The sequence below is a fragment of the Ctenocephalides felis genome, unplaced genomic scaffold (assembly GCF_003426905.1).
Source record: "Ctenocephalides felis isolate EL2017-DRISC unplaced genomic scaffold, ASM342690v1 CF-g0.4_SCAFFOLD_01886, whole genome shotgun sequence".
Taxonomy (NCBI): Eukaryota; Metazoa; Arthropoda; class Insecta; order Siphonaptera; family Pulicidae; genus Ctenocephalides; species Ctenocephalides felis.
Window position 1 is genome coordinate 113,696,936 of NW_020538040.1, and position 27,973 is coordinate 113,724,908.

The 27,973-nt window shown below is 30.3% G+C and overlaps 4 protein-coding genes across 7 annotated transcripts in view; 1 reads left to right on the top strand and 3 right to left on the bottom strand.

The window, feature by feature from the left end:
• Nucleotides 1–3,910: 3,910 nt before the first annotated feature.
• Nucleotides 3,911–8,070, bottom strand: LOC113377335 (microspherule protein 1). The gene is made up of 6 exons (XM_026617618.1): nt 7,803–8,070; nt 6,893–7,469; nt 6,545–6,807; nt 6,282–6,438; nt 5,956–6,171; nt 3,911–4,039 (listed from the first exon to the last, which is right to left on the bottom strand). The coding sequence occupies exons 1-6, from the start codon at nt 7,898–7,900 to the stop codon at nt 3,947–3,949; spliced, it is 1,404 nt and encodes a 467-aa protein (XP_026473403.1). The 5' UTR covers nt 7,901–8,070; the 3' UTR covers nt 3,911–3,946.
• Nucleotides 8,071–11,125: 3,055 nt separating this feature from the next.
• Nucleotides 11,126–16,941, bottom strand: LOC113377357 (zinc finger protein 608-like). 2 transcript variants are annotated; one of them, XM_026617647.1, is made up of 7 exons: nt 16,413–16,941; nt 15,253–15,886; nt 14,161–14,434; nt 12,897–13,936; nt 12,450–12,742; nt 11,641–12,338; nt 11,126–11,508 (listed from the first exon to the last, which is right to left on the bottom strand). In XM_026617647.1, exons 2-7 carry the CDS (start codon nt 15,826–15,828, stop codon nt 11,462–11,464), a joined length of 2,928 nt encoding a protein of 975 aa, XP_026473432.1. In that variant the 5' UTR covers nt 15,829–15,886; nt 16,413–16,941; the 3' UTR covers nt 11,126–11,461. The 2 variants fall into 2 exon arrangements, with proteins under 2 accessions (XP_026473432.1, XP_026473430.1); XM_026617645.1 differs by having other exon boundaries at nt 11,127–11,511.
• Nucleotides 16,942–17,782: 841 nt separating this feature from the next.
• LOC113377847 (protein unc-50 homolog) lies at nt 17,783–19,313 on the top strand. Its single transcript, XM_026618284.1, has 5 exons — nt 17,783–18,179; nt 18,243–18,308; nt 18,383–18,637; nt 18,698–18,799; nt 19,091–19,313. The coding sequence occupies exons 1-5, from the start codon at nt 17,945–17,947 to the stop codon at nt 19,225–19,227; spliced, it is 795 nt and encodes a 264-aa protein (XP_026474069.1). The 5' UTR covers nt 17,783–17,944; the 3' UTR covers nt 19,228–19,313.
• A 1,855-nt stretch (nt 19,314–21,168) lies between these two features.
• Nucleotides 21,169–27,973, bottom strand: part of LOC113377904 (synapse-associated protein of 47 kDa) — a 54,038-nt gene continuing 47,233 nt past the window's right edge. For 2 of the 3 annotated variants that reach the window (XM_026618356.1, XM_026618357.1), the window contains 5 exons: nt 26,251–26,388; nt 25,849–25,988; nt 25,620–25,699; nt 25,240–25,350; nt 21,169–21,632 (listed from right to left, as the gene is read on the bottom strand). In XM_026618356.1, the coding sequence (XP_026474141.1) occupies nt 21,505–21,632; nt 25,240–25,350; nt 25,620–25,699; nt 25,849–25,988; nt 26,251–26,388 (597 nt within the window). In that variant the 3' untranslated portion in view covers nt 21,169–21,504. The remainder of the gene's footprint in view (nt 21,633–25,239; nt 25,351–25,619; nt 25,700–25,848; nt 25,989–26,250; nt 26,389–27,973) is intronic. The other variant, XM_026618355.1, reaches the window with a different exon arrangement.

Sequence of the window (27,973 nt, forward strand, 5' to 3'; positions counted from 1 at the left end):
TTCTTATTCATTTTTTTAAGTTGCCGTGGAATCAAAGAAGAAATCATCTAGTGTCAATCCCATAAGCGCAAACCTGCGAAAGATTAAATTCGGAAAAAAAGGGTAGTCAGTGCTTTAATGGCATGTTTACTCCGAAGAATAGAATTGTAATTTTTATTTTTGTTGCAAATGTTTCGCATCTGATGAATTTTGAATGTTGAAGATATGCGTAGTTAGGGTTATGGAAATGGAACAAATATGAAAAATAAAAGCAAAATTTACTTTGGAACGAAAATCTTAAGGCTTTTTCATACCTAGTGGTGCCCATACTCTAAATTTTTAACTATGCGGAAATAATACATATCAAATATAATGACATTTTTTTCAATATAGTTTAAGAAATGTGTAATTTCTTTACAGTTTTGGACAATACTTCTAAAATTTAACTTCAAAACAACAAATTCTTACTCTGAATATAACGGGAAAGCCTGGATGAATACAATTCGGCTCTTACGATATCAATAAAAAGAAGTTTACGACGCAATTTTGGATATTGTAAATGATGAAAAATTAAATTAAATTAAAATTTAAAAAATCCAACATGAAATACGAGTGTTATGATTGAAAATGGAAAGCTAGTTTTTTTAGCTCTCTTGGAATGATTTTCTCAATAAAATATATCGCATAATGAATAAGTAAAATGTTTTAAAACCCAAATATTATAATTGCACATACGCTAAAAATAATTGAAAATTTAAAAATATTTAATTATAATCGCCACGATTTTCTAAATAAATTTAAAATGAATATATTTCATACGATTTTAGATTATATCTAATTATTTGAGTACTAAATCCAGAATAATTAAAAAATTAATTAATTATAAACTGTTAAAACAGTTAAAATTAACAGGGGGGGGGGGCGCTAGAAAAAAAGTTGCATGCGGGCGCTAAGAATCCCAGGACCGGCACTGTATATATATATATATATATATATATATATATATATATATATATATGTTCTATATATATAAAAATAAGTCGGGTTTTCCTTACTGACGAAATAACTCCAGAACGCACGAACCGATTTCAACAATTTTGCATTCGTTGGAAAGGTCTCGGGCTCCGCAAGGTTAATAGCTAAGAAAATTAGTGGTGCATGGCATCGTGCCCTAATAAAAATTGCTGGAACTCCATGCACCATAATTAAAAATTAGAGTAATAAAAATAATCAACAATTGTTTTAAATAATATCAAATAGCTTATCTTCTTCTTCTATATATATAAAAATAAGTCGGTTTTTCCTTCCTGACGAAATAACTCCAGAACGCACGAACCGATTTCGCCAATTTTGCATGCGTTGGAAAGGTCTCGGGCTCCGCAAAGTTCATAGCTAAGAAGATTAGTGGTGCATGGCATCGTGCCTTAAGCTGCTGGAACTTCACGCACCGTAATTAAAAATTCGAGTAATGAAAATAATCAACAATTGTTTTAAATAATTTCAAATAGATTTTCTACATATATATAAAAACAAGTCGGGTTTTCCTTTCTGACGATATAACTCCAGAACGCACAAACCGATTTCGACAATTTTGCAAGCTGCTGGAACTTCACGCACCGTAATTAAAAATTCGAGTAATGACATTAGTGTGAGAATCAGACTTAACCAATCAGAATTATGATTGGTTAAGTCAACGAGCAATTCTTGCCGCAAAGAATAATGATGTACATGCACTGAATTTCACCATTCAATCAAAAATTGCTGGCGATTTGATGATATACCAATGATTCCGACTGGTCTTCCGTTTGACTTCAAACGATTGCAATTTCCAGTTCGCCTTGCGTTGGCAATAACAAGTCTCAAGGCCAATCGCTTAATGTTTGCGGGATAAATTTCAGATAGATTATTTAGAAAATCATTGTTTTTTACATGGGCAGTTATACGTTGCCTGTTCACGAGTTGGAAAACCATCCGCTTTGTTTGTGTTAACGTCAGACCAAAAAACAAAAAATGTGGTTTACCAAAGAGCACTTCAATGAAACGGATAATTTGCGGATTCCCTTTCATTTACTTAAGGAAATTCAACTAAAAAACACTTCAATTTTGTAATCGAAATAAATTCATTACTGTTGTATAATAAAATCAAATTTTTCCTTTACAAATATGAAACAAACAAAAAATTTCTTCGTCTTTCTCACGAAACCATCTGGTGGCGAAACGGAGTTCGTCGGATTTGCTAGTTTATTTATATAAATATCTTAGACAGCTCATCAATTCCAATTGTATCTGCATTGTATTACTTAGTGTCTTTGCTGAAACCCATATTCTGTTACTACATAAGCATTGAAGTATAAATGGATGATGTAGACTCCTCTCATATTTATATATAAATAAGAAATGTAAACTTAGAAAGTATTAAAACATTAAAATTTACTTTTAATGCATTTTTGTAAATGTATGAGAAATAGTTAACCTTTCGCAACGAGTGTCGTCCATGTACGACATCCACTCGACTGCCTGTGTATATGAATGCCATTCATGGACGACGTCCGATGACGTGCTGTGTGTACGAATGTCATTCTTGGACGACATGTTGGTTGTTGGACTTTGCTTCAAGATTTATCACTTTGAATTAATCTATTGGTAATTTTAATCTTTAGTTTAGTCTAGTTTTTGCTGTGTTAATGTAAAATAATGTTAAATGAATTGTGACACAAATTCTGAAATATCATAATATTTCTAAAAATCGAAATCGAAATTGAAAATTTTTGCATTTCTCGACGTTTTGGAGGTTTCTGAACATTTTGGCATACCTCAAAAAAAATGGATATGTGTGTGTATATATATGTATGGATACAATTTTTCGTCCACGTTTTCGGGCGCACGGATCAACCGGTTTGAATGGTTCAAAAAACATTCGATTCCTATTGATAGGGAGATGTGCTGATTAGTTTTTGGCAAAGGCAGGTCCAGCCGTTTCGGAGATATGGAGCAAAGAGTGCAGAAAATAGAAATCGAGTTTTTGAGAGATCGGAGAATCCGATTTTAATGATCCAAAAAACATTCAATTTGTATTGACGGGGAGAAAGGGTGATTAGTTTTTGGCAAAAACAAATCCAGCGGTTTCGGAGATACAAAGCTCAATGTGCAATGTATATGTATGGATACAATTTTTCGTCCACGTTTTCGGGCGCACGGATCAACCGGTTTGAATGGTTCAAAAAACATTCGATTCCTATTGATAGGGAGATGTGCTGATTAGTTTTTGGCAAAGGCAGGTCCAGCCGTTTCGGAGATATGGAGCAAAGAGTGCAGAAAATAGAAATCGAGTTTTTGAGAGATCGGAGAATCCGATTTTAATGATCCAAAAAACATTCAATTTGTATTGACGGGGAGAAGGGGTGATTAGTTTTTGGCAAAAACAAATCCAGCGGTTTCGGAGATACAAAGCTCAATGTGCAAAAAATGGCAGTTTTTGTGAGAACTAAGCGTCAGATTTAAATGATTCAAAGAACTTTCTGCTTGTTTCAACAAAATAATAGATTTAAAAAAAAAAAATTTATTGTTCCAAAATTTTTTTTCAAATCATTTTTGTATCTCGAAAATAATTCAGATTTTATTTTTAATTTTGACTAAAGTTCTAATATACTATAAACAAATAATTTCAACTTTGCAATCAGTTTATATAATTCTTATAAATATTAGACAATGTTACAGTAATTATATTAATTTATTTGAAAACATTTTATATTTCTCGAACATTTCATTACGGTACGGGAAGTTCCAGCAATTTGCCTTAAGGCACGATGCCAAACACTCCTATATTTCAAAGTTCTATATTTCAAATCAATAAAACATATACGTTTGAAATTATTTTATTTGTAAAAAAAAAATTGTAATTGTAAACAGTGAAATATCTTTAAATATATGTGTACATACAATTTAATTAGACTCTAATGAAATTACATCAAAAGCCCAAGAGGTTGAGTTTTGTAGATTCATTTCTCACAGCCATTACTAAGCTTTTGTTTATAAGGAAAGTAAACTTTAAACTAGCAATCTGAAAAACAATATAATATAATATAATATAATATAATATATATATATATATATATATATATATATATATATATATATATATATATATATTAACAAAGTCTAGTAATCGAGCATAACATCAATAAAAAACATGAATTTCTTTCAAAAATTTAGTTTACATCCATACGTTTCGGCTAGAATTTTAGCATTCAGTGGAAACTAAAAATAAAATTAAAAACTAATACAATTGAATTGGAGTGAAAAGAAAAAAAAATAAAAAGTTAGTTAATCTTAGTGTTAAATTAGAAGATTTTAATCATCCATGGTACCAGGATATGGTAATGCACTACAGACTACACTATGTAATATAAACATTAAATTCACAAAATACTAATTTTAAAAAATCACAAATAGATAGTGTGTAATATATGTGTTGATCATAGACTGATATAATGGAGAAGACTTTAAAAATATTTTTGATATGTAAAATATCATTTTTGAAAGAAATTAATGTTTTTTATTGATGTTATGCCCAATTACTTGACTTTGTTAATACATATGTCAATATCAAATTCAGAATCATACATATATATATATATATATATATATATATATATATATATATTTTGTAGAGTTTCGAACAAGAATCCAAAAGTAATAAAAAAACAAGAAAAGTTTTTAATAAACAATTTATTTATTTATTTATTTATTTATTTACTGTCGACGTTTCAGAACTAGGTACGTTCCATCTTCAGGACATCTGTCAAGAAACATGATCTTGATGAGATTTAAGCAAACAATATGTTTAGGGAACGAAAATAGATTTTTCTTAAATAATAAATTAATTGCAAAAAATAATAATGTCAGAAACATAAAATATGTACACAAAAGAATGAGACAACATGAACTAAGTGTGGTCCACCATAAACAAAAAAATTTCAAAAGTACCCTAGTACAACACTCTATTGAAAACGCCCATTCATTTAATTTCACTCCAAGGATTTTATATCATGAAAGTTGCATCTTTAGGAAATTATTCACGGAGAGTTGTCTTATTCTTATGAATGTTTCTAACAGTGTCAACATTAGATCAGATCACAACCTATTACATGATTCATATTTAAATTTTTTACACTTTTTGACAAACAATTAATATCGACTTCCTTTTTAATTAATAATTTAAGTATTCACACTCTAACATTAAAAACACACACTTACAATCTCACAGTTCTCGTTCAAGTGTTTACATGTGTTACAAATGAATCATCAGATTCAGTTAGTTTGTTTCCAAAAGCCGATCGCATAACATCGAGAGAACAATATTATTTGTGTTTTCAAATAATAATTTTGAAAAAGACAAAACTTTTAGTAATTTTGATTTACAAAATTTAACTATTCGGCGGAAAAATAACTCACAAATTCATTTTTTGTTTAAAAATCTTGTTTAGTGGAAAAGTGCTAACGTATATTCAAACATACAGGTAATTAATTCAATTTTGTCATTAACCTTTTCTTAAAATTTTCCATAACTTTCAAAAAAATTCTATCATCTTTAATATCCTGTTCTGATAATCCACTCATTTATTTTTATCATTTTCATTTTGATCATATTATCATATTTCTGTACATTATTATTTTTTGCAATTAATTTATTATTTAAGAAAAATCTATTTTCGTTTCCTAAACATATTGTTTGCTTAAATCTCATCAAGATCATGTTTCTTGACAGATGTCCTGAAGATGGAACGTACCTAGTTCCGAAACGTTGACAGTAAACAAATAATTAAATAAAGAAATTGTTTATTAAAAACTTTTCTTGTTTTTTTATTACTTTTGGATTCTTGTTCGAAACTCTACAAAATGTACACAAATCCAAGATTCTACCATTCAATATATATATATATATATATATATATATATATATATATGCAGTCTTACCTCAATTGTCGAATTATGACTAAGTTTGTACTTATTGCCCTGCATTAATGGCCGTCCATCCACAAAGATTGGACGCTTACCATCAGATGATATAAAAAAATCGCCATTGTTTCGTAGTTTAATAGTTCCTTGACGCCTTGAAATTTTATAGACAGGTCCCTCTAATGCCAAATCTACATCCACATCCTGATTTTTCGAATTTCTACCTATAGTGATCTAGAGGAAAAAAGAACAATGACTATATATGAAAAAAAAAAAAATTCAATATATATATTAAAATTAATTGAAATAGAATTATTTTTGAGAACAATCTTCAATATCTATACCTCTCTGGATCGCATAAGATATCTCACTAGGCGACCTCTAAGAATAGCTAAGGTATGATTGTCAAATTCAGGTGGATGCATACCTGTCACAGAATCAACAAGTACCTGCCATCGAACTAATTCATCCTCTAATTGACGAATCTCACATTTGTTCTTACTAAAATAAATCATTCAATAATATGATATTGCTAGAAATGTCTTATGTTTGCTGATAGTAGCTTAATAGATAAGTAGATAAAGTAGATAAAAATATGCTTATATACCGGTCTGTATATCTAATTTCATTTTCTAGCCAATCTTCCTTCATTTCACTAGGCTCTATTGATTTGACAAGTTGTTCTAATTCAGCAAATGCATGTAATTGATCCCCAGTCGAAGGCGGTATAGAAACTTGGTCAGGTAACAAATTATATAACTTTAACATTTGCCAATAATTCATTAATGTTTTGGGAGTCCTAGCATAAAAAAATACAGATTGATTCTCTTGGAGAAGTTTTGTGAATGTCTCTAATGTAGGTGAATCCGTCTACAAATGTATTGACAATGATTATCAATAAATGGTGCAAATTATAATTATATTCAATGAAGTAAATTTGAATACAATATCATACACTTTTAATAGTTCCTAGTAACTCTTCCTCTGCAGTACTATATAATGTTTTGGCTTGAACATTTGCAATTAACTCTGGATGTAAATTTCGCATGGCTGTTATAGCCACTCTACTCACAACTTGATCGTACATTAAAGCATACCATCTTTGTTGTATTTCTTGAACAGTGAATCTACAGGAAAATTTAATTCCCCTATGAACCTGTCTGATATCATTCACTCTTTGGACAGCAGTTATTAGAGCTAAATCATCTGTAGGTTTCCATCTACCTAAATCTTTAGTTGTTATGGGTGGCAAGGGTCCATTCCTCTTTTTATTTCGACCTTTATGAGAACTATGACTTCCTCCTACATAAGGTCTTGGGGGCGGCCTTTTCTTAATTATCTCTATAGGAGCGGGAGGGGGATTTGCTACTGAAGGAGGAAGAACAATGTTAGACGCTGGTATATCTTGATTTGTTAGAGAGTAAGTTCGAGATCTAGACACTTTAGATACTGAACCAGCACCAGTGGGCAAGCCTAAACTGTATTCAACTAGCTCATCATCAAATCTTCTGCGTTTTATTGATCTTTGTGAGCTAAAATAATTCAAAGCATACTTTTACTAAAGATGTAACAAATAACCATATGAAATAAAGTAAATAGAAGTCTGACACTGTACTCTCATATTAATTAAGGATTTCTGCAATGGTTAGCGTCATAAAACAAATTAAAATTCGTCCAAACGTCATACCTAAAACGTTTACAACAATACTATTTAGTATATCTCTTTCATTTTTTCAGTAGGCCAAAGTTTAGTGAAGTTCTGGTAATTTAGTAGTAGCTTAAGTTACTAGATAAAATAGACACTTGTGCGTTGTTTAACTTCTGCTGTGTCCTAACATTATGATAATGCTCGAAAAAAAAAATACCTTCTTCTTTTAGTGTCTCTGGCATTATCCGAACTAATGTTCCCTACATCAATCCCATCAGAAGAAGCATTTGGTAAACAAGATGAAGAAAATTCCATTTCTTTAATATTTAATCTAACTTACAAAAGGCGTATCACAGTTGTGTCAAACTTACAACTACTTTTTGTAAAGAAATACTTGTAAAAACGTAAACAAACTCAAAAAAGCGTGATTGCGTCTCCAATTCATATCAGCCTACTAGCTTCACTTGACAATTGACATTTCCATTATTTTGGTATGTTTGCTTGTATCAATTTTGTCTATACACCACAGATTAAATATACTATAGAGCGGTCACTTATTAACTGTGGCCACATACTTGTTGGTGCTTGTAGTGGCAGCACAGTTCTAAATTGGGCCAAACCATAGATAAAAGAAGAGTATTCGCTATATATTCGCTATGTGTGTAACCATCGTATGTGCGTATGGCACATAGCCAATAGTCCTAGACAATATACTAATAGCCAATACTAATGGCCAATAGTAGTAATGCCTAGATAAATAAGCATCAGGTAGTAATGTATAGCGTCGCTGAACTTACTAAATCGTTTTCTTGCTTAAGCGATGATATTACTTTGTCTTTTGACAGTAATTGTTCACTTTGCTGCTGAATTAGACCCAAATGCAGCAATAATAAATCCTTCAAATGTCTCACTTCACTAATCGAATTATTAAAGTTATCATTTAGCCGAGAAAACGCGCTAGAGCGTTGTTTATTTTAAGGTGCGTCCACACCTAACGAACGAACACGAACGAACATGTCGAACAAGAAAATACAAAGAAGAACGAACAGGAACACGAACGAACGCGAAAAATTCCAAACAAACGCCTCAAAGCAGTGAGGGCTTGAATCTGTTTGTTCGAGGATGTACCGTGAAATGTCAGATTTTTTATTTAAAGTGGCGGGAAAGAGCAAAATTATTTAAAGTCATCAAATTTACAAAATTTGTCAATAACAGCAATATCTTATAATAAACACAACATAAATTAATGCATTAATGCACATTTTAACATAAAAAAAGAAAAATGTTTGTCAACATTCGTGGTAGCGTCCACACTGCACATACGAGTTCAAACATGAACGAACAATTCCCTTTGATGTACCGACAAGTTGCGGAACATTGTTCGCCATGCTTGTTTATGTTCGTTCGTGATCGTTGTGGCGTCCACACATAGACCTTATACAATTGTATTGTATAAGGTCTATGCGTCCACACTATGCTGTTGCCGTTCGTTCTGGTACGTTCATTTATGTTTGTTCATGTTCGTTCGTTAGGTGTGGAGCACCTTTACATACCATAGACAAAAGAAGAGTACGCAGAGTTTTTAAAAGTGTAAGAATGAATAATTTTGTCCACCATATGTAAACTTACTTAAATGATGAGTAATATAGTTAGTATTGGTTAGTATTATAGTAATGGATCACCAATATTGTTAATTGAACCTTACATTTCTCTGTTTATTTTCAATATAGTAAATTACCAGAAGAAGTCTGTTTTTTCTTTCTTTCCAAAAATTAATCAGTTGTTTACTTCAATACAAGTAAAATATTTATTTAAATATAGAAATCGGACGCTCCGTTATCTCCAAAACTGAAATACCATTTTTGGTACTTTTTGCCCAAAATCTTTGAAACGACCAGACCCATAGATAAATAAGCATAGGCCAGACCTGCCTTTGCCAATAACAGCACATTTCCCCATCAATACGAATCGAATGTTTTTTGAATGATTCAAATCGGTTGATCCGTGTTCCCGAAATCGTCGACGAAAATTTGTATCCGAACACACATACAACACAAAATGTTCAGAAACCTCTGAAACGTGAAGATATATAAAAACATTAATTTTCGTTTTTTTTCAAATTCGACATTCAAATCGGTTGATCCGTGCGCCCGAAAACGTGGACACACACATCCATTTTTTACGTATGTCAAAATATTCAGAAATCTTCAAAACGTGAAGGTACGCAAATATTTACAATTTCGATTTCTGATCGATTACAATAACTTATTACCCTATGGGAATTTAAAAAAAAAGTATCAAAAAAGAAATCGTATCGACTAACTATTTCTAAAGATCATTTGATCCATGAATGGAGGAAATATCTTCATCATTAAGTTAAAAACACTTGATCATAATCAAAAATATATGGAAATGATATACATTATTATACATTAATTTTCTTTGAAATTGACACTTGTGGATTTTTTTTCATATGTATTTAATTATCAGTTTTCTTCATAATTAACAGGGCATATATTTTTTGTAACTTTTCAAAAGGTGTTGATGATTCAAAGATGAAAACTTAACTAGAAAATCATAATGAATTTTTGAAAAATTGACTTCATTTAAAATTCAAGAAATTGTATTGATTCTATGAACATAAGTTGAACGATTTTTTCTTCTTAATAGTTAATTTTGTTATAATCTAGTTTAAAAATTATTTAATTAAAACACAGTTATTTCATTAAAATTATTTTCAATATTGGGATGTGCACAAAACTTGCTTTAAGGGCCACCTAACCCTAATTATTTTGATTTTTCATCTCATACATTTTTCTTTTGAATTACTGAAGAATATTCACTCGCTTTTGTAGGACTTATCAAGAAGAGGTCAAGAGTTAAATTATGATTTTTTATAATATAAAAAGTTAAATTTAATTTTTATAATCACCAATTTTATTACATTGATCTGTTGGACTACAATACATTTTTTTTAAAGAACATGTTTGCAATTCAGCCATTCTGACTTACACATTTACAATATATACAATTGTGTCTACACTATGGCAACACAGATTGTTTAAAAAATCTATCTTTCAAAATATTAAAAAACTCACTTATCACATTCTCAATGCAGATTCAACATGCATACCTATAAATCTACATTGAATGTATAATTAATTATACTTTTATCGATTAATAATTTCTTTATAGTATTACATAAGCACAAATTTATAAATCACATATTTATATATGCAAATATATGTAATAGTCTTTTTTAAAGTATAATACAAGAAAATGCATATACATCTCCAGATTGTAAAAATTTATTAACTTTAATTCAATTTAAACTTCACATTATTAGTAAAGCACAAACCAAAGTTCAATTGTAAAATATGGAAATAGTTTGAAACATAAATGTTTGTATAAAATGTCGACCATAGTGAATTTCACTGTTTAAATAAAAACCTAAAATTTAATATATATCAGATAATATTCTAAATTCAGTACAAACTAAAATCTTAACAATTGTTGATGCCAATTTCACATACGTACATATAAATGTATTTAACTTATGTGTATATATCATAAAATTTATTTTACATGGACATCTGAGTGTCACAATTTCAGAAACAACTTAACACACTATTATATATACTCATCTATATGCTTAAGTTTGAGATTCATATTAATTAATAATGCAACTGTCTTACATTATAATCAAGGCAACACCAACAGCGAAGACTTTTATCACTGTTTTATTTCCAAATCACATCTAATAACAAGAATTGTAATTGTAAAATGTGCTCATACATCTTCTGATTTCTTTTCTTTCTTGTTGCTCCTTAGTCCCACATTTCCCCCCATTAGTTGTTTTCGAGGGGGGGCTTCTCCTCATTTGGGAGGAAACTGATTTATTACATTGACAGCTGCATTTACACCTGCTAAAAGCAATAAAAAGGTTCAGTTTAATTTTTTCAATGAATCAAAAAGGAATGGGCAAATTCAACATAACTGAAGTAAATAAGATGTTATCAAGAACAAGTTGCTTCTATTAACTTATAAAAACATACCTCCAAATGGTGCTGGATATTGTGGGGCCATAATAGGGTATCCGAGTCCTACATGAGTATGGTGATGTGTGTGCACATGATGTTGAGGGGGTGGGCCCTCTTTCCCCTCTTCAGTCTTTATTTTTTCTGGATTGCTTTTATCTCCAACTTGATTTTGGTCCCCGCTATTTGCCTGAGTGACTGTATTAGAAGGAACTTGCCCTCCCTTTGGCGTAGGTGGACTTTTCAAAGCCCTTTCCTGAAGTTCATGAATTTTGTGAGGGTAGAACTGATTAGCATGCTGCAAGATATCAATAGTTTTTGGAGTTTGATTTTGACTTCTAGACAAGTCTTCAGGATTGTGAAACCTGTGTAAATACGGCCCTGCGCCATAAGGACTTGGTACCAATTGCACAGGGCTCATATTTCGGTATACAGGATGAGCTGAGTCAAAGGCCAATCCTGCATAAGGATTACTTTGCAGATATCCTGAATGGATATAAGCGTATTGTTGAGGATGACTTTGAGTATCATTCACTTTAGATCCATCCTTTTGTTGCAATTTGACATTATCTTCCTTCTTGACAAAATCTTCTACTTTGATTGCATTACTGGGAATTGTAGCAGGCTTTGGACTTTTTGCTGGTTTAATAGGTGCTTGAAGCTTCGTAGGTGTTGATTCTGCCTCTTTTCTACGATTATCTGGATACATGTAATATCTGCAAAGAAAACAACTCTAATATAGTTGCTATGCAAATGATCTATAATTAATTTTAAAGCATATGATATTATATTATTTGCCTATGTAAGTCTTAAAATAAAGTGCAAACCTTCTAATATCCTCTTCTCTATACAAAAAACCAGCGCGCATCTGTTCCTTCATTTCTATGCTCTCTTTCAAAATTTGATGATTATCATTTGCATTCTGAGGTTGTGGGGTGTTTTGTGATGACATTGTACCATGTTGTAAAATTGGTTGTTCTCGAATATTATGAGGAGATGGGGGCCTTGTATTCATATGTTTATTGTTATCTTTAATTAATACCTGTGAATTATTTGGAATCACAATAGTGCTGGATTTAGAGTCATTATTCTGCTTAGGATTTGGTTGTTGCTGTTCTTCCTATAAGATGTACAAAATATTTAGTTAATTATATTGTATTCATAATGATACGTATTATATTTTGCCTGCAGTCCATACAAACAATTAATAGAATTAATTCTCTTTGGTTATGAAGAGTTATGGCTACCATAATACTTGAATTTCTGATTATTACCTTGTCATCCTGCTGCAAAGCAAAACTGCCTTCAACACCATATGGAAATCCTGTAGTCACATACCCGTATGGATAGCTATAATGCTGCTGTGAATTTTTATCACAAACATTCATCATTTCATGTTTATCGCCTTCTTTCTCAGAAGCAGTGCCAACCTTTTCTTCACACTTCCCAGGTTCTGTAGTCCTGACATAAGTTTGTTGCTGGTTAAAAAATGGATAAATGCCAAATGAATTTTTTTTGTCCATTTCGGCCTGAGAATCTTTATTTTTATCTGATGTGTTTCCATCATCAGAAATATCTGAGTATGCAGGACTAGTAGGCTGTTCATCATCTCTTAAACATGGTGATTTACCCCTTGTTAATTTTTTTTTGAAATTACATGATACCTTTTGTTTATCCTCAGGCATCAACTCTGACATGGGTTTTGCTTTTAGTGTATTATCACATGAACTCTCATCCTTTGGAGGCAGTTCATTGGGCTCATCCTTTTTCAAAATAACTTTTTCTTTATTAAATGACTGCTGTGGAGCGGCTCTAAATCTATCATCTTTTGCTATTTCCATCGCTTCATCTTTTTTAACAACCACCTTCTCTGTGCAAGGACTTGGCGGATCAATATTTGAAGAATCATCATTTTCCGATGCAGATATTGTATCTTTTTCTTCTTTATCTTCTCCACCATGAGCATGACTCTGATGATATTTCAGCCCATTGGCATGCTTGTACTTTTTATTACAATTCGGTTCAGGACATTCTAAAAGTGAAGGTGACCCTGGGGGACTATGATTTATGACACTTTTAGTCTTTTTCACAGGAGGAGCTACTGGAGTAGCAGTTGTTTCTGGAGGTTCATCAACACGACTTTTGCGCTTATCTACCTTAGTCGAAATCGTTGGATTGGTTGGTTCAGAAGGAGTTTTTCTATTTGTTTTATTACCACCATTTCGCAGCTTACTGTGAACAGAAGACCTGGTCTCAGTAAAATTACTTAAATCATTTGAAAGTCCTGAGCTCGTTACTGTTGCTTGTCCCCTGCCTAAATGAAAGTACACATTAATCACACAGTTTTGTAAATTTAAACTTATTTAACTGAAGTACTTGATCGAAAAACCCTCTTTTCTGACAGTAAACCACATAAGCAAATATTATTGATTCATCAAAAACAACTAAAATGATCACTTAAGCCATTTTGAAACTGGTTTTGCTAATCTTATTACATGCTAAGTCTTTGAAATATTGTGGAAGACACTGTATATATACCTCTTTTTCCACGACCTTTGGGAGTTCTTGCATCCATTTCTTCTATGGGTGAATCACAAAATCTAGGTGGTGCCCAATCATGCTTTGTACAATCCAAAAGAGTTCCGACATAGGTTTTACCTCTCCATGTAACATTAACTACTAGAACACCACCTTCAGTTTCATGCCAGACAATCCCTTCTAAAGTTACAGATGTGCCAGGTTCACATGGTCCTAAGCAATCAGGTTCAGTAATAGTTCCTACTGATGTACCCACACATACATCCAACATGTCCTAAAAAATATTAAAAAAAAAAAAAATGAAGCAGTAAGTAGAATGCATTGATTTTACATGTTACAAATATTTAGCTCAATTAGTCCATTTACAGTAGAACAATTATGGTTATTAATTAAACTACAAATAAAATATTTCAAATAGGTTTAAAAATGTCGCAAATATCTTTATTTTCTCGGCTCTTGAAGTTTTGTATTAAATTTAATATTTATTCATGTATATTATTTATTTATTTATTCACAGCATAAATGATTATTGAGTGATTCTGATTAGATTCAGGACTTGAACTACAAATCTCCTATAAAGTCCTTCAAAATTTAAATAACCCCTTAGTCCATGAGTTTAATGAAAGATGTTGTGGAGGGAAAAGTGTAGCAAAAATATTTCCATAAAGTAACTCATATACTGGCGGATGGTTTTCAAATTGGTCAAAAGAAAGATATCTTCTGGTAGACTAATGTAATTGAAGAACTTCTTCACCTCAGACATGAAGTGGAAAAAACAGTTGCCAGAAAAAAACAATACGGAGTTCTGCGGGATGATCTTGAACTATCCCAAAAACTTCCGAGCAATTTATAATTTTTCGGATGTATGCCGGACTATCGGCCATTCTAGTGTGATAGACTAATGAACTTCTACCATAAATATTTATTTTAGGTTTATATAATAATATAAGTCTAACTGTAATGGTGAACTAGTTTGATACATATATTATACTTATGTATCATGATTGTTGTAGCTTTATTTTGCTTTAAAATTGAAAATAATTCAATTAATGATAATTTGCATAGTTATTTAAAAGTAGAATTATAAGATACCTTAGTTTCTTCTTTGCGTTTCTTAAGCACGGGTTGAGCATCCAAGTCTGGTGTCTCTGTGGTCTTATCTAGCTCCTCTGGCGGTCCAGGCCCAGTGTTGACGACCCCGGCCTCCCTTTTTTCCCTTCTATGATTACTAGCATTATTGCTATTACTATTAACATTGACTGCACTATTACTAGCCACATTTCTTTTATTAACACTAGAACCATTTTGTAGTCCAGAACTTTTACTGTCATTGAGTGTGTTTTGCAAGGGAGATATCTGATGAGCACTTTTCACTATCTCATGTTTTGCTTCACAAGTCTTTGTCCCCGGCTTAGTACGTTTTATTTTCATTTTGAGACCTTTGTTGTCTAATGTGGCACGATGGTCTTGCTCTTGAGTGGTCTGTGTGGAATCTACAGGAGTGGTAGAGGCCATGTTGTCCGATTCCTTCTCAATGTCAGCGTCTAGATCAATGATCAAGTCTCCGACGCCTATGTCCCACTCGCTGTTGTCATCAGTGTCAAAATTAATTGCAGAAGGCGTGGGCTGGTATGGAACACCCTGCGGGTTTCTCATTGGGGCTGCCATCGGACAAAAGGCGAGCCAGGCCACAATGGCCCCCCGGACCGCACGCACATCTTAAGATCTACATAAAATATTTTTCTTAATATTATTCTAAAAATGAACATATTTTAAAGATATGAAGGATTAAAAAATGTACATATTTAACTTCTGATAATGGAATGGATGGCAGCTAGAATTACAAGCACAAAAAATAAACACTCTTCCCAATCATATTTTAAAAGTAGAAGGATTATGACAAGTGTAACATAATTTTCTGCTAATGGAATGAGCAGTTAGCATATGAGTATATTTCGCTGAAAGCCATCTTAAAAAACAGTTCATTTCATTATGTACCATGAGCAAAATAAATAATTTTTGTAAATTAATAGGTACTGAAATTTTATATTACTTCAAATAGCTATATTAAGTATCTGTTCAGCATAAATTGAAATATAATTTTATTTATATCTTAATGTGTGCATATTTCGAACTATAACAAGCACTTTTGTCAGTTTGCCAGTGGATATAATAATAAACTGAGTACGAAAGTGACAAAATACGTCGTAATTTTAAGTTATTTTTTTTAGAAAAATTAATTAAAAACATACCCTCTGGTTATCTGTGAATACTTCACACCTCTTATGAAATTCTTGTTGAGTGAATACTTCAACAAAAGCACACAATCACAGTGTCACTCCACCACGTCTTATCAAAAATATTAATTACATACTAAGAATAACTACCATAAAACTTTGCTGTTGCTTAATTAGAAATATAAGAAAATAACATTTACCTAGAAACTAAACAACAAATGATACAATTTGAAAAAAACATTGACATTACGAAGTTGATTTAAGCCTTGCTAATTCTATAATTCGATAATGTTCTCAATTCTTGAATCATTTTCGATCATTTTTGTTAAAGCGAATATGGTGAAATAAATAATAATATTTATCACTCGATTGGAAATTAATATCCAAAGGCAGCACAGCGTCCTTCATTTCCTAAATGACTGAAGTTGAATATGAACGTTGTAGTTGATTCTTTCAGCGTAACTCCTATAACAATATTATTATCTACCACAATTCACTGTTCTGTTGTATGTTTTATGCCTTATACATTAATATAACATCGTAACAATTCTTGATAAAGACAATAGTTCAAACACCGTAAACATTGTTCAATATCAGTGTGTGTTTTCTATTAATTCACTCGATCGACAAGATGGCTGCCCGTCTAATCCCATATACAACCATAGACGGAATTATTCAAAAGACTGACAAATATTTTCCCTCACTTTATTTTCAAGAGCGATTTTAAAAATCAACATGAACGTTTTTATTCATGAAAAATTATTGTATTATCATTAAAATATTTCTCTAAATGAGAATATATATATATATATATATATATATATATATATATACCGTTTTTACCGTGCAGAAAAATAATTCAAAAATACTACTTTAATTATATAGCTGGTTTTCTAAGCTATTTAAATATTCTTTCAATTATTTGCTTATGTTCAAACATAATAAAAATATAATAACAAAGCCAAATTAAAAGCGAAAGATTACTTGATCCTTAAAATTATCATATCAGCTTTTTGATTTTGAATTACACTCGAAATACACAAAATATATTTGGAGCATTTCCATAAATAATTAAGTAGTTTTAATTAAAATTCAATACTTTGTAATTCAGCGATGATTTTATTAGACATCGATTATTAGATATATTTATGTACACTTTTTTGTTTTTGTATCACAATGTCATGGCACACTTAACATAATTTGAAGCTAATTTACTCCAATAATATTTATTACATCACGTTAACAACTGTTATTATTTTAAATTCGTAAATTATTTTCATCACAGAAAATGCACGTTCATATTTCAAATTAATGCGTGTACCAACAGAACAGCCTTAAAATACTGCGGCCGTTTCTTGCTGTCAAAACAGTCAAACGTCAAAGAGATCAGCAATCAGCACAGAAAATACGATAACCAAAAAATTAATTAATAAAATCTGTGCAGTTGATTATGTTTTTGTGAATAGAGTTTTTTAATCTCAAGTAGATGATTATTGAAATGCTCAGGTTCTAAAATTAGTCATATTTCACTATTGAAATTCAAAATCATGAAACAGCCCAGGTCTCCTTCGGCTTCTTTATTTAGCTATTCTAGAAGCACATCGCCTTTACCTGCGCCAATTAACCATCGTCATGATTGCATGAGCGCTTTCTCAAAAATTCACCGATATGTGCGCAGACTATTCAAATTTCAACAAATGGATTTCGAATTTGCTGTATGGCAAATGGTTTATTTATTTATAGCTCCTCAAAAGGTTTATCGAAACTTTAATTATAGGAAACGTAAGCATTGTATTTGAAATAAATTACATAATTTATGTTCGACTAATTTTTGTGATGTTATAGAAACAAAATCACAATTTGCTAGGGATGATCCAGCGTTTTTAGTTTTGTTCACAGGAATGTTGTGTGGTAAGTGTTGATATGTGCTCTATAATGCTTAATAATTGCTCTCGATAATATTATAATTAACTTTTCTTTTATAGTGACATCTCTAGGCTTTGGTTGGGTTTTCAACCTGCAATTTAGCCAGACATTGTATTTTTTACTGTATGTGATATTTGTTGATTGCATTTTCATGGGTGTTCTTGTAGCCACAATGTTTTGGTTTGTTACAAATCGATATTTACGAATAAATCCAAATGCAGATGTGGAATGGGGATATGCTTTTGATGTGCATCTCAATGCGTTTGTACCACCCCTAATTATTCTACATTTTTTACAGCTATTTTTCTACTATGGTGAGTTTTTTTATTTATATGGAATCAATTATTTCATGTGTTATAAAAAATGTTTTTTAGGAGTTATAAGTCATGACTTATTTATTTCCCGATTAATTGGTAATTCTTTCTGGATGATGGCGGTGTCTTATTACATTTATATCACATTTCTTGGATACAGCTGTACGTAAAGTCACAATATGTTATTATTTCATAGCTGAGACATGTATTAATAGATGTAAAGTAATATTATATCTCAACAAATAGAATAAAAATAACAATAGTTTAAAAATACAGATTATAAATATATGAATTAGATTTTTTGATACTTCTGATATAGAATTGAGATTTGCAAAGTGATAATAAAATTATCATGTATGATCTAATTAATACAAACTGCCTCTTTAGCTATTGAAACAATAATGCACATTCTTCTGCTGTTCACGTATAATGTTCATAAATTTTAATCCGTAGGCATACCAGAGTTGCGACACCTTCGATTGTTACTTGCTCCATTACCTGCGCTTTTTGTTGTTTATCTTATTTCGTTAGCTGTAGGTTGGAATGTCAGTGAGACACTCATAAATTTTTATTTAGGCCGTGTACTGTAGAGAAGACAATGTTTGAAAATTATTATAAATTTATATGATGAGTTTATATGATTGAATGTGTGTGCATATGTGATTATGTATAAATATTATATATTTATTAATTAAGTCAAATATTTTTTGTATTGTATGGAATTCAAAAAAATATAACTAGTTTTTGGAAGTGATTTTATTTGATTAATTTTACCCTTTACATTACATATAGTTTTCTTTTCTACAAGAACAAGTTTGATTATAATCATTCATGTATTATCTAAACTAAATTTCAACTTGATATTGAATCAAGTATTAGTTTGCTAAATATTTTTTATTACATAAATAAACATACACCAAAGATGTCTGAAGATTACTTCATCGAAGGTGAAATATTTTGAGACCGTTGTATGTAAATGCGTGCATAATCTTACCTATGCATTTATATACATACAAGATATGCACATATATATATATATATATATATATATATATATATATGTATGTATATATATATATATATATATATATATATATATATATATATATATGTTATATGCACTAACTATGTATATATGCATATGCATTAGTGCACTGATACATTGCTTACAAGCAATGTTTTTTTACACAATTAAAAACATCACAGAATTTAGCATAATAAATGTTGCATATTACATTAAGAAAAGAGATATTTACACTTATTTCAATTAAATATTTGCAATGAGCAATTATAAAACAAATGATATTCTAATAGAACAGAAATGAGAATCTAGATATTTCAAAGTATGCTTTTCTGTCCACAAGTTAACCATTTATTTAATAATTTTTTATTTAAGCAATTCTATGAGAAATTTTTCTTAAAATGCTTTTAAGACCGCTTGTGTATATTGATCAATTTTGTGAATATGTTAATGTAAGCAGAAAATGAGAATGAGTTATCAAAAATCTATTAATGCTATTCATTACATAAATGATTGAAATTAAGCGATTAAATTTATCTAAAATATTTTAAAACATTAGATTCACGGCTTAACTAATTAGCATGCACTTAAAACTTGAAGTAACGACATTTTTATTGTCAATTTTATAATATTAATAGTTTACATAAATATAATCTTTTAATTTTTTTTTATATATTTGAAGTTTTATCCATGATACTGGTAGAATCTCTTTAACCAACAAAACACCATGATTGTTATTGGTCAAGATTAGATATATGGACAAAAACCAATAATGGATCAATATGCATAAAATTCTTTCTATTTTAGATAATACATGTAGTATAAATGACGTAATCAATATACACAATATTTAGTAATTACAGAACTATTTATAACAGTATGTTATGTACATTTCATTATAATGTACAGCAAAGCACATGAACAAGTATTTTTATATGCATATGCATGCGTGTATATACATACATACACTCAAACATACACATGTAACATCTATAAAAGCATGTGTGTTTATTGTAATCAATGCATATATTGAATTAATATTAGACATCTAATAAATCTAATCCATCTTGCACACTTTAGGCAATTTACTACTTTCCTCTTTTTTTAGTTAAATATGTATGCATATTGAGATATTAGACATTACACGAAATTTATCATTTAATTTTTCTCACCGCAATACAGATTTAACTTGAAAAAAAAAATTCTGCTGAATAGAATGAGTTTCCTTTCTTTAAATTTGTTTAATAGGCCATTCCAAGTAGTTACCATGGATCTAATTTACCTATAGTGTGAAAGAAGTATTACACAACATTCAATAAACAAACAATCCAGCATTTCAATTCTGGAATCCATTGTGTAACAATTACATATTTAAAACAATTGACATTCAATGTACAATTATTACTAGCAGCATTTATTAGTTGTATACTCTGATGTTCCACACGACAAATATTTGAATTGTAAATATATATATATATATATATATATATATATATATACACACATATATATTACACAGAAAGAGATCAATAGCAATGTATAAGTAATGTAATAATATATTATGCTTATAAGTAACACAAGAGACATTCTTCGAGCGCTAAAGTAATTACACTTGCACAGTGCATGCGGAATGTAAGTATGTATACGTCTGATCATGATACATTGTATGATCATGATATACATATACATATATTCATATGTTATATGTACACGTGTGATTAAGATTTGTGACTTTTGGTGCAAGAGTAATTGGGATGTTAAAACACTCTTATGGCATTTAAAATCACACTGACTTCACCCAAATTTATTCAAAATAATTATTAAAAATATTTCCTAAAGAATGCACTTATTTCAAGTCAGGCTCATCGTCCAGCAGATCGTCATCGGTTTTGGGCGCTGCGCTACCGCCAGCGGACTCATTGACTACCTCATAGTCCTGCAGCTCGGCTTCGAGCTCTCGCTCCCAATCTTCTTCTACATGACATCGCTTTATTTAAATATGAAATCTCACGAGTCGAGGCCAATTAAACCGTTAAAAAACGACAACAGTATGCCCTCCCTAATCATTTGGGCATCCCCATAATTTTTTATGAAAAGTTTTCATTCTGATTCGATTGTTTTTTACTTTGGTAACAGTAGCGTTAACTTATTAAATCTTTCCACTTAACGAACTAAACAAATCTAATTGTAAGTATAATCGTCTTTATTGATTACGTGTGAAAATTCTAACAGCGAAGCTTCATTTAAATACTAAAAGACCATTACAATAAATGTTAAAATGTTATTTCAATTTGAACCTGTTGTCGTTATTGATTTCGGTACCGTTGGCCTATAGAGATGGAATTAGGTTTGGTGTTAGGTTGCGTGAGGGTTTAAAATGAACAAATAATATGCATACGTGAGTTAGTGCAGAGGTGAAATTTATAATATAAAAATAATCATTAACAAATGGGTGAGTGAAACTAATAATCCTTAGTAATAACTAATAAGTCATGGTAAATATGAATTTTAAAAATAAAGCGTATAAATTAATTGGATATTAATCCATTATTTTATAATACACATAAAATTTAATACAAAGCTTTTTACAGATAATTTTGTCGTCCCGATCTCGTTACAACAAAACTATTGACAGCATAATAAAATTGATACATAACAATTAGTTGAATTTAAATTGCACTTTCGTCGAATTAAATCTTTTCTATATAATATGCAATAATAACAATCTTAGATTAAAAGTCCATATATCACTTTGTTAGATATAGCTTTTTTAATATTTTACAATGTACACGCTGAAAAAAAATATCATTTCTCCAATAATAGGCAGTTTGCGAGCTTGCTACGTTTGGGCTAAGAATAATGATTTTTGCCTTATTTCATCGAACCGATTATCAAATGGATTTATGCCATTCTTTCAATCATAGATTAGCGCAATCATACCACAACCAAATATTTACAATATTATGAGCATCCTTTCTTCATATACCAACGTAGAATTGATCTCTATCATAAACCAAACGCGGTTATTATTATATAAAGATGTATGTTCGGAATAAGATTTGCGCTAATGTAAAATTTAACAAAAAGACAATTTCTAGACCTGCAGTAGTAAACTTCCAAATTACCTAGTTTTTGAACAAGGCAATTATATATTAATCAATAGTTAAAGTCGAAGTGCTCTAAGTAACTGTGCTACTAATTTTAAATAATGTACAGTAATAGTTATGACACATATATAGTACTTCTTTTGTAAGAATTAATTTGTTTATATTTATATGTATGTATATGCTAAAATTACAACTAGTTATTTATAAATCAGAAGAGCTTGTTTTAAAACAATTCATATTTCGCCGACTCCCCTATTGAAATATAAATTAAAATTTTGCTACGACTAGAACGCGTGGTTTCTTGCAAAGTGAGATCATTTTATAATGATAAAATTCTGACCGAAAATTATATGTCGAAATGTCAGACCAGAATTAGTTGAGTGTAAACGGTTTATTCGTCTTTCAATGTCCGGCGTAAGTCACAATACAATATACGTTCACTGAAGCGATACGTTAAAAGGTGTTATAGAATAAGAATGCATTTCAATAATGAATAATACAGCTAAAGATTGAATTATATCCCACTTTGCAACGCATATTTGAGTTAAGAGCAGAGACCGACGGCAGACGGGCAGAGAGCGATGTCCATGCCGTTCGTTCGTGCACTGAAATATTATTATTCCACTTAACATCTGAAGTACGCGGACAGATATGTTTACCTATATTTGTACATATATAGAGCAATCGGAATGTAGGTAGGTTCAGATAATACAGATTTCCATAAACGGAATATAAATGCGTCCAGGGTATTCACAATATTAACCAATTTTTATTTCTTAAATTCTGGTCGTTCTCCTAAAGATAAGAAGACTCGTTCGCCAGACCAATGGAAAACTTACCACGCTGGTAAAAAATAATATCTGCTTACAAATAATGAACCGTATCATTACAAAAAGGTGAACATAAGAATACTTAGTGTATCCTTGACCATTTTTGTGCCAATTGACTTGATTTTTGATTGATAAACTATAACATATATAAACTATTTTACGGAAACTTTACGGTCGCAATAACTCATTATATAATCTATTTTTTCTTTTACCATTGTGTCAGCGTTTTTATCATGTTTGGAGATGTAATTATAAATGTTTTTGTCAAAGGTTAGTCGCAATACAATAGCGTATGCTAAAATAAATATGATATTAAAAATATAAATGACAAATTGATGACAACACAAACTATACAGCGTTAAACTAAACTAATAAATTACAAAATAGGCTTCTTGGGAAAGGTGAAGAATTGGGATTACTGATAGGAAATCTTTGTGATACGAAATTACGCTTCTATAAATACAATCATATCAAAGTCATGACGCCATTTGGTTTTAGTATAGTCGTTTTGTCATCTTCTTTAGGCTGTTAGAAAAAAGAAAAACGAAGATTGGGTTAAAAACACTCAATGACAAAGTTTCATTCGTTAAGTCCAGGGAATAAAGACAAAAATTAATTAATTGTCTGAATAATTTGACAAAAACAAGACTTCAGAGACAAATATTCATCGTATAGTAAGAAACCAAATCTAAAAGTCATACTACTTCATAAATAAACTTATTTTACCATTGTCATTTTTTATGTTTTCGCTCCAATTCCCTGGACTTGGCTGCTATTATTTAAGTTATTATTATACTGATATCTAACGATTAGATCTGTTTTTATTTTATTCGTATGGAATAGTATTTGCAAGAAGATTTAGAAAATAATCTAAAACAAATTAAGAAGTCGATTGGTGTAAAAATATAAATTGAATTCATTTAACAACGCTGTTTTTAAAAGATTTGGGTTTGTTAAGTTTGTATTTATTAATATGGCAAAGTAGAATTACTATATCATTAATAAGCGGAACAGATCGCCTCGCCTAAATATCTTATTCAATTACAATTTCATTTGTATTCAATAGTAGTACGTGTCTTGTGTGCAAAAAATAAATAAACAAAAATAATAATAAGTTCAGTAAATTAGTAATTTAGTTGTCAGTCGAAACGGCTGTAAAAAGTTGTATATTTTCCAATTATCGAAGATTAGTGCGTAACCATTTATTGATTACACAACAACTATAGTAGGAATATTTAAAAGTAATAAAACTGAATTGATTTATATAAAACTTTGCCAATTATGAATGTATACCTTTACGACTTTTGATTGCACATTTCTAATTGCGGCAAATTACCACTTTTATATACAACTTATCATAATCACTATGTTAATTTAATAAAAATTTCGTTGCGAATTACGCACATTGCTATATTTTTAAAGATATAGTATGATTTAAAAACAACATTTATAGTTATATATTTATAGTTATATATTTATAGATTTATATTAGATACTCAGCTACATAAGTGAAGTGAAGGACATATAAATGTATTAGTACAATCTTTGGTAATTTATATGATGCAATATAAAAATAAATTCATTATAAGTAATATTCGACATGAATTAAAACACAGAGATATTTTTATTACGAGCCGTGCTTACCTTTTGTACTGACATCGATTTCTAAATTATTCATTGATTTTGGCAATTTTGTTTCCGAATCTTTAAAGTCACCAGTTGTCGCTTTATCGCCTTCACTTGCTAATGTTTTGTCTTCGATAAGATTTCAGTAAAAAACGAAAGTAATAATGCAAAAAAAAAACAAAATTATAATGAAAACAGAAATAATATAAACATTATGTTCAATACAACTAAATCATTAATATATAAATTAGAAATTAACAAAATCAAAAAACGTAACGGACTATCTGATGAATTTAAAATGCTCTTTCAATAAAGTTTTGCTTATTTTGTCATTTTAAACTATTATTGCTATCAAACAACATAAGAATAGAATTCCATCATATAAAAATGCTACTTACCAGTTTGCTGAGTCTCATGGGCCTGACAGATCAGAGATACGCGATAGAAGTAATTTCGCCAGAAGTTCTCTTCAGTGATTCTGAAATATATAATATTATAATAAATTATAATAAATGTTATTTTACATCTTTAGATTGTATCAACATATTGATGAAGAAACATTTTATTATAAGAGTAATATAAATGCCATTATTTTATTTACAAATTATATTCTTGATTTGTTCTTACATTTTCGGGACAAGTTCAAATCTCATTTCTTCCAGGTTGGGGTCCTCGGCCATAATGGCGATAGCGGTCGGATAAGACACGTCGTAGTCGAATGCAAAATCAACGCCCGCTGGCGGCGCCCGTACGAAGTTGCGACGGTCCTATGGTGAGTAAATTATTTATATGTATTATTATTTAGGCAATTCATAACAATACTTAATGATTTTATCGATGAAATTAAATGATCTTTGTAAGGTTTCGACTATCTCACAACTCGTCGACTCATAGTCAACGGTGTCGCCATAATTAAAATTAATGTCTGAAAAGTAGCGATTCTTCGAAATCTAGCTATAAAAATGTGCGATAAATTATTACCTACATTGAGATGTTATACCAAATTAAATAATTATTAAGAACAATTACCGTTGACAATCCTAGACATTCCTCCTTCAGCGCCTCCTCATTTGGATGTCCTGCCCAAGGAGGAACGGCAGCCGCAGTATTGCTCTGTTGGCCTTTAATAAACGCTTCTTGCTCTTTATTGAATTCGCCCAATAAGTTCTACAAAATATTCAATTGTAACAAATATAATGCAATATAAGTCATTTATTATAAATTACTAATTTATAATTATTTCTTAACGAATGCTTTAATGAATTTAAGTCACATTCATAAAAAAACATTATAATTTGTGATTAAAAGAAATTAAATTGTATACCTTAAAAAGATCTCATATTAAAATTTTCATACTTCTACTTCTCTAATTATGATCTCTCATTCTAATATACTTTCTTCTTACTGCTACTTCTAGACATATTTTGGGTCATGCTAAATGAACATATATATTTGGATCAGTACCAGAATATAATAATTGATATTATGGAAACTTGCCAAAAGTTGAGCTAATCAAAGTATGGTTGAAAAAACTTTTTGTCTGCCTATTATTTACTGACTTTCACATTGAAGTAAACCTCGCGCTAAACACATTAATTAAAATAGTGGGGTGTATGGCATCGTGCCTTAAGGCAAATTGCTGGAACTTCCCGTACCGTAACGAAATGTTAAAAAAACTAAAAGAAAAGAAAAAAAGCAAAAAAAATGATAATTTTTTTTTCCAAAATCAATTATTTTGTTAAAACAAGCTGAAAGTTCTTTGAATCATATAAATTGGACGCTTAGTTCTCTCAAAAACTGCCATTTTTCGCACATTTAGCTCTGTATCTTCGAAATGGCTGGGCCTGCCATTGCCAAAAATTAATAATCACTTTTCCCAATCATTACTAATTGAATGTTTTTTAGATCATTCAAATCGGAAGCTCCGTTCACTCAAAAACTCGATTTCTATTTTCTGTACTCTTTGCTCCGTATCTCCGTAACGGCTGGATCTGCCTTAGCCAAAAACTAATCAGCACATCTCCCTATCAATAGGAATCGAATGTTTTTTGAACCATTCAAATCGGTTGATCCGTGCGCCCGAAAACGTGGACGAAAAATTGATAACGAGCAAAGAGTGCAGAAAATAGAAATCGAGTTTTTGAGAGAACGGAGCATCCGATTTGAATGATCTAAAAACATTCAATTAGTAATAATTGGGAGAAGGGGTTATTAGTTTTTCGCAAAGGTAGGCCGAGCCATTTCGGAGATACAGAGCTAAATGTACAAAAAATGGCAGTTTTTGAGGGAACTAAGCGTCAGATTCAATTGATTCAAAGAACTTTCTGCTTGTCTTAACAAAATAATTGATTTTGGAAAAAAAAAATTTGTTTCAATTAATTTTTTTTTTTTTTTTTTTTAATTTTTTGTATATCGAAAATAATAATTCAGATTTTATTTTTAATTCTGACTATAGTTCTAATATACTTTAAACAAATAATTTCAACTCTGCAATTCAGTTTATATAATTCTTATAAATATTAGACAATGTTACAATATTTATAATAATCTATTTGAAAATATTCAATATTCCTCGAACATTTCGTTACGGTACGGGAAGTTCCAGCAATTTGCCTTAAGGCACGATGCCACCCACCCCACTAGTTTGTTATTGAGATACTCTTTAATTTTTTGAAAGTACGTATCGAATCTCGACGTCAAATTTGTCGATTTCTAAAACAGACACATGAATGAGTATAAGTATGAAAGCGAA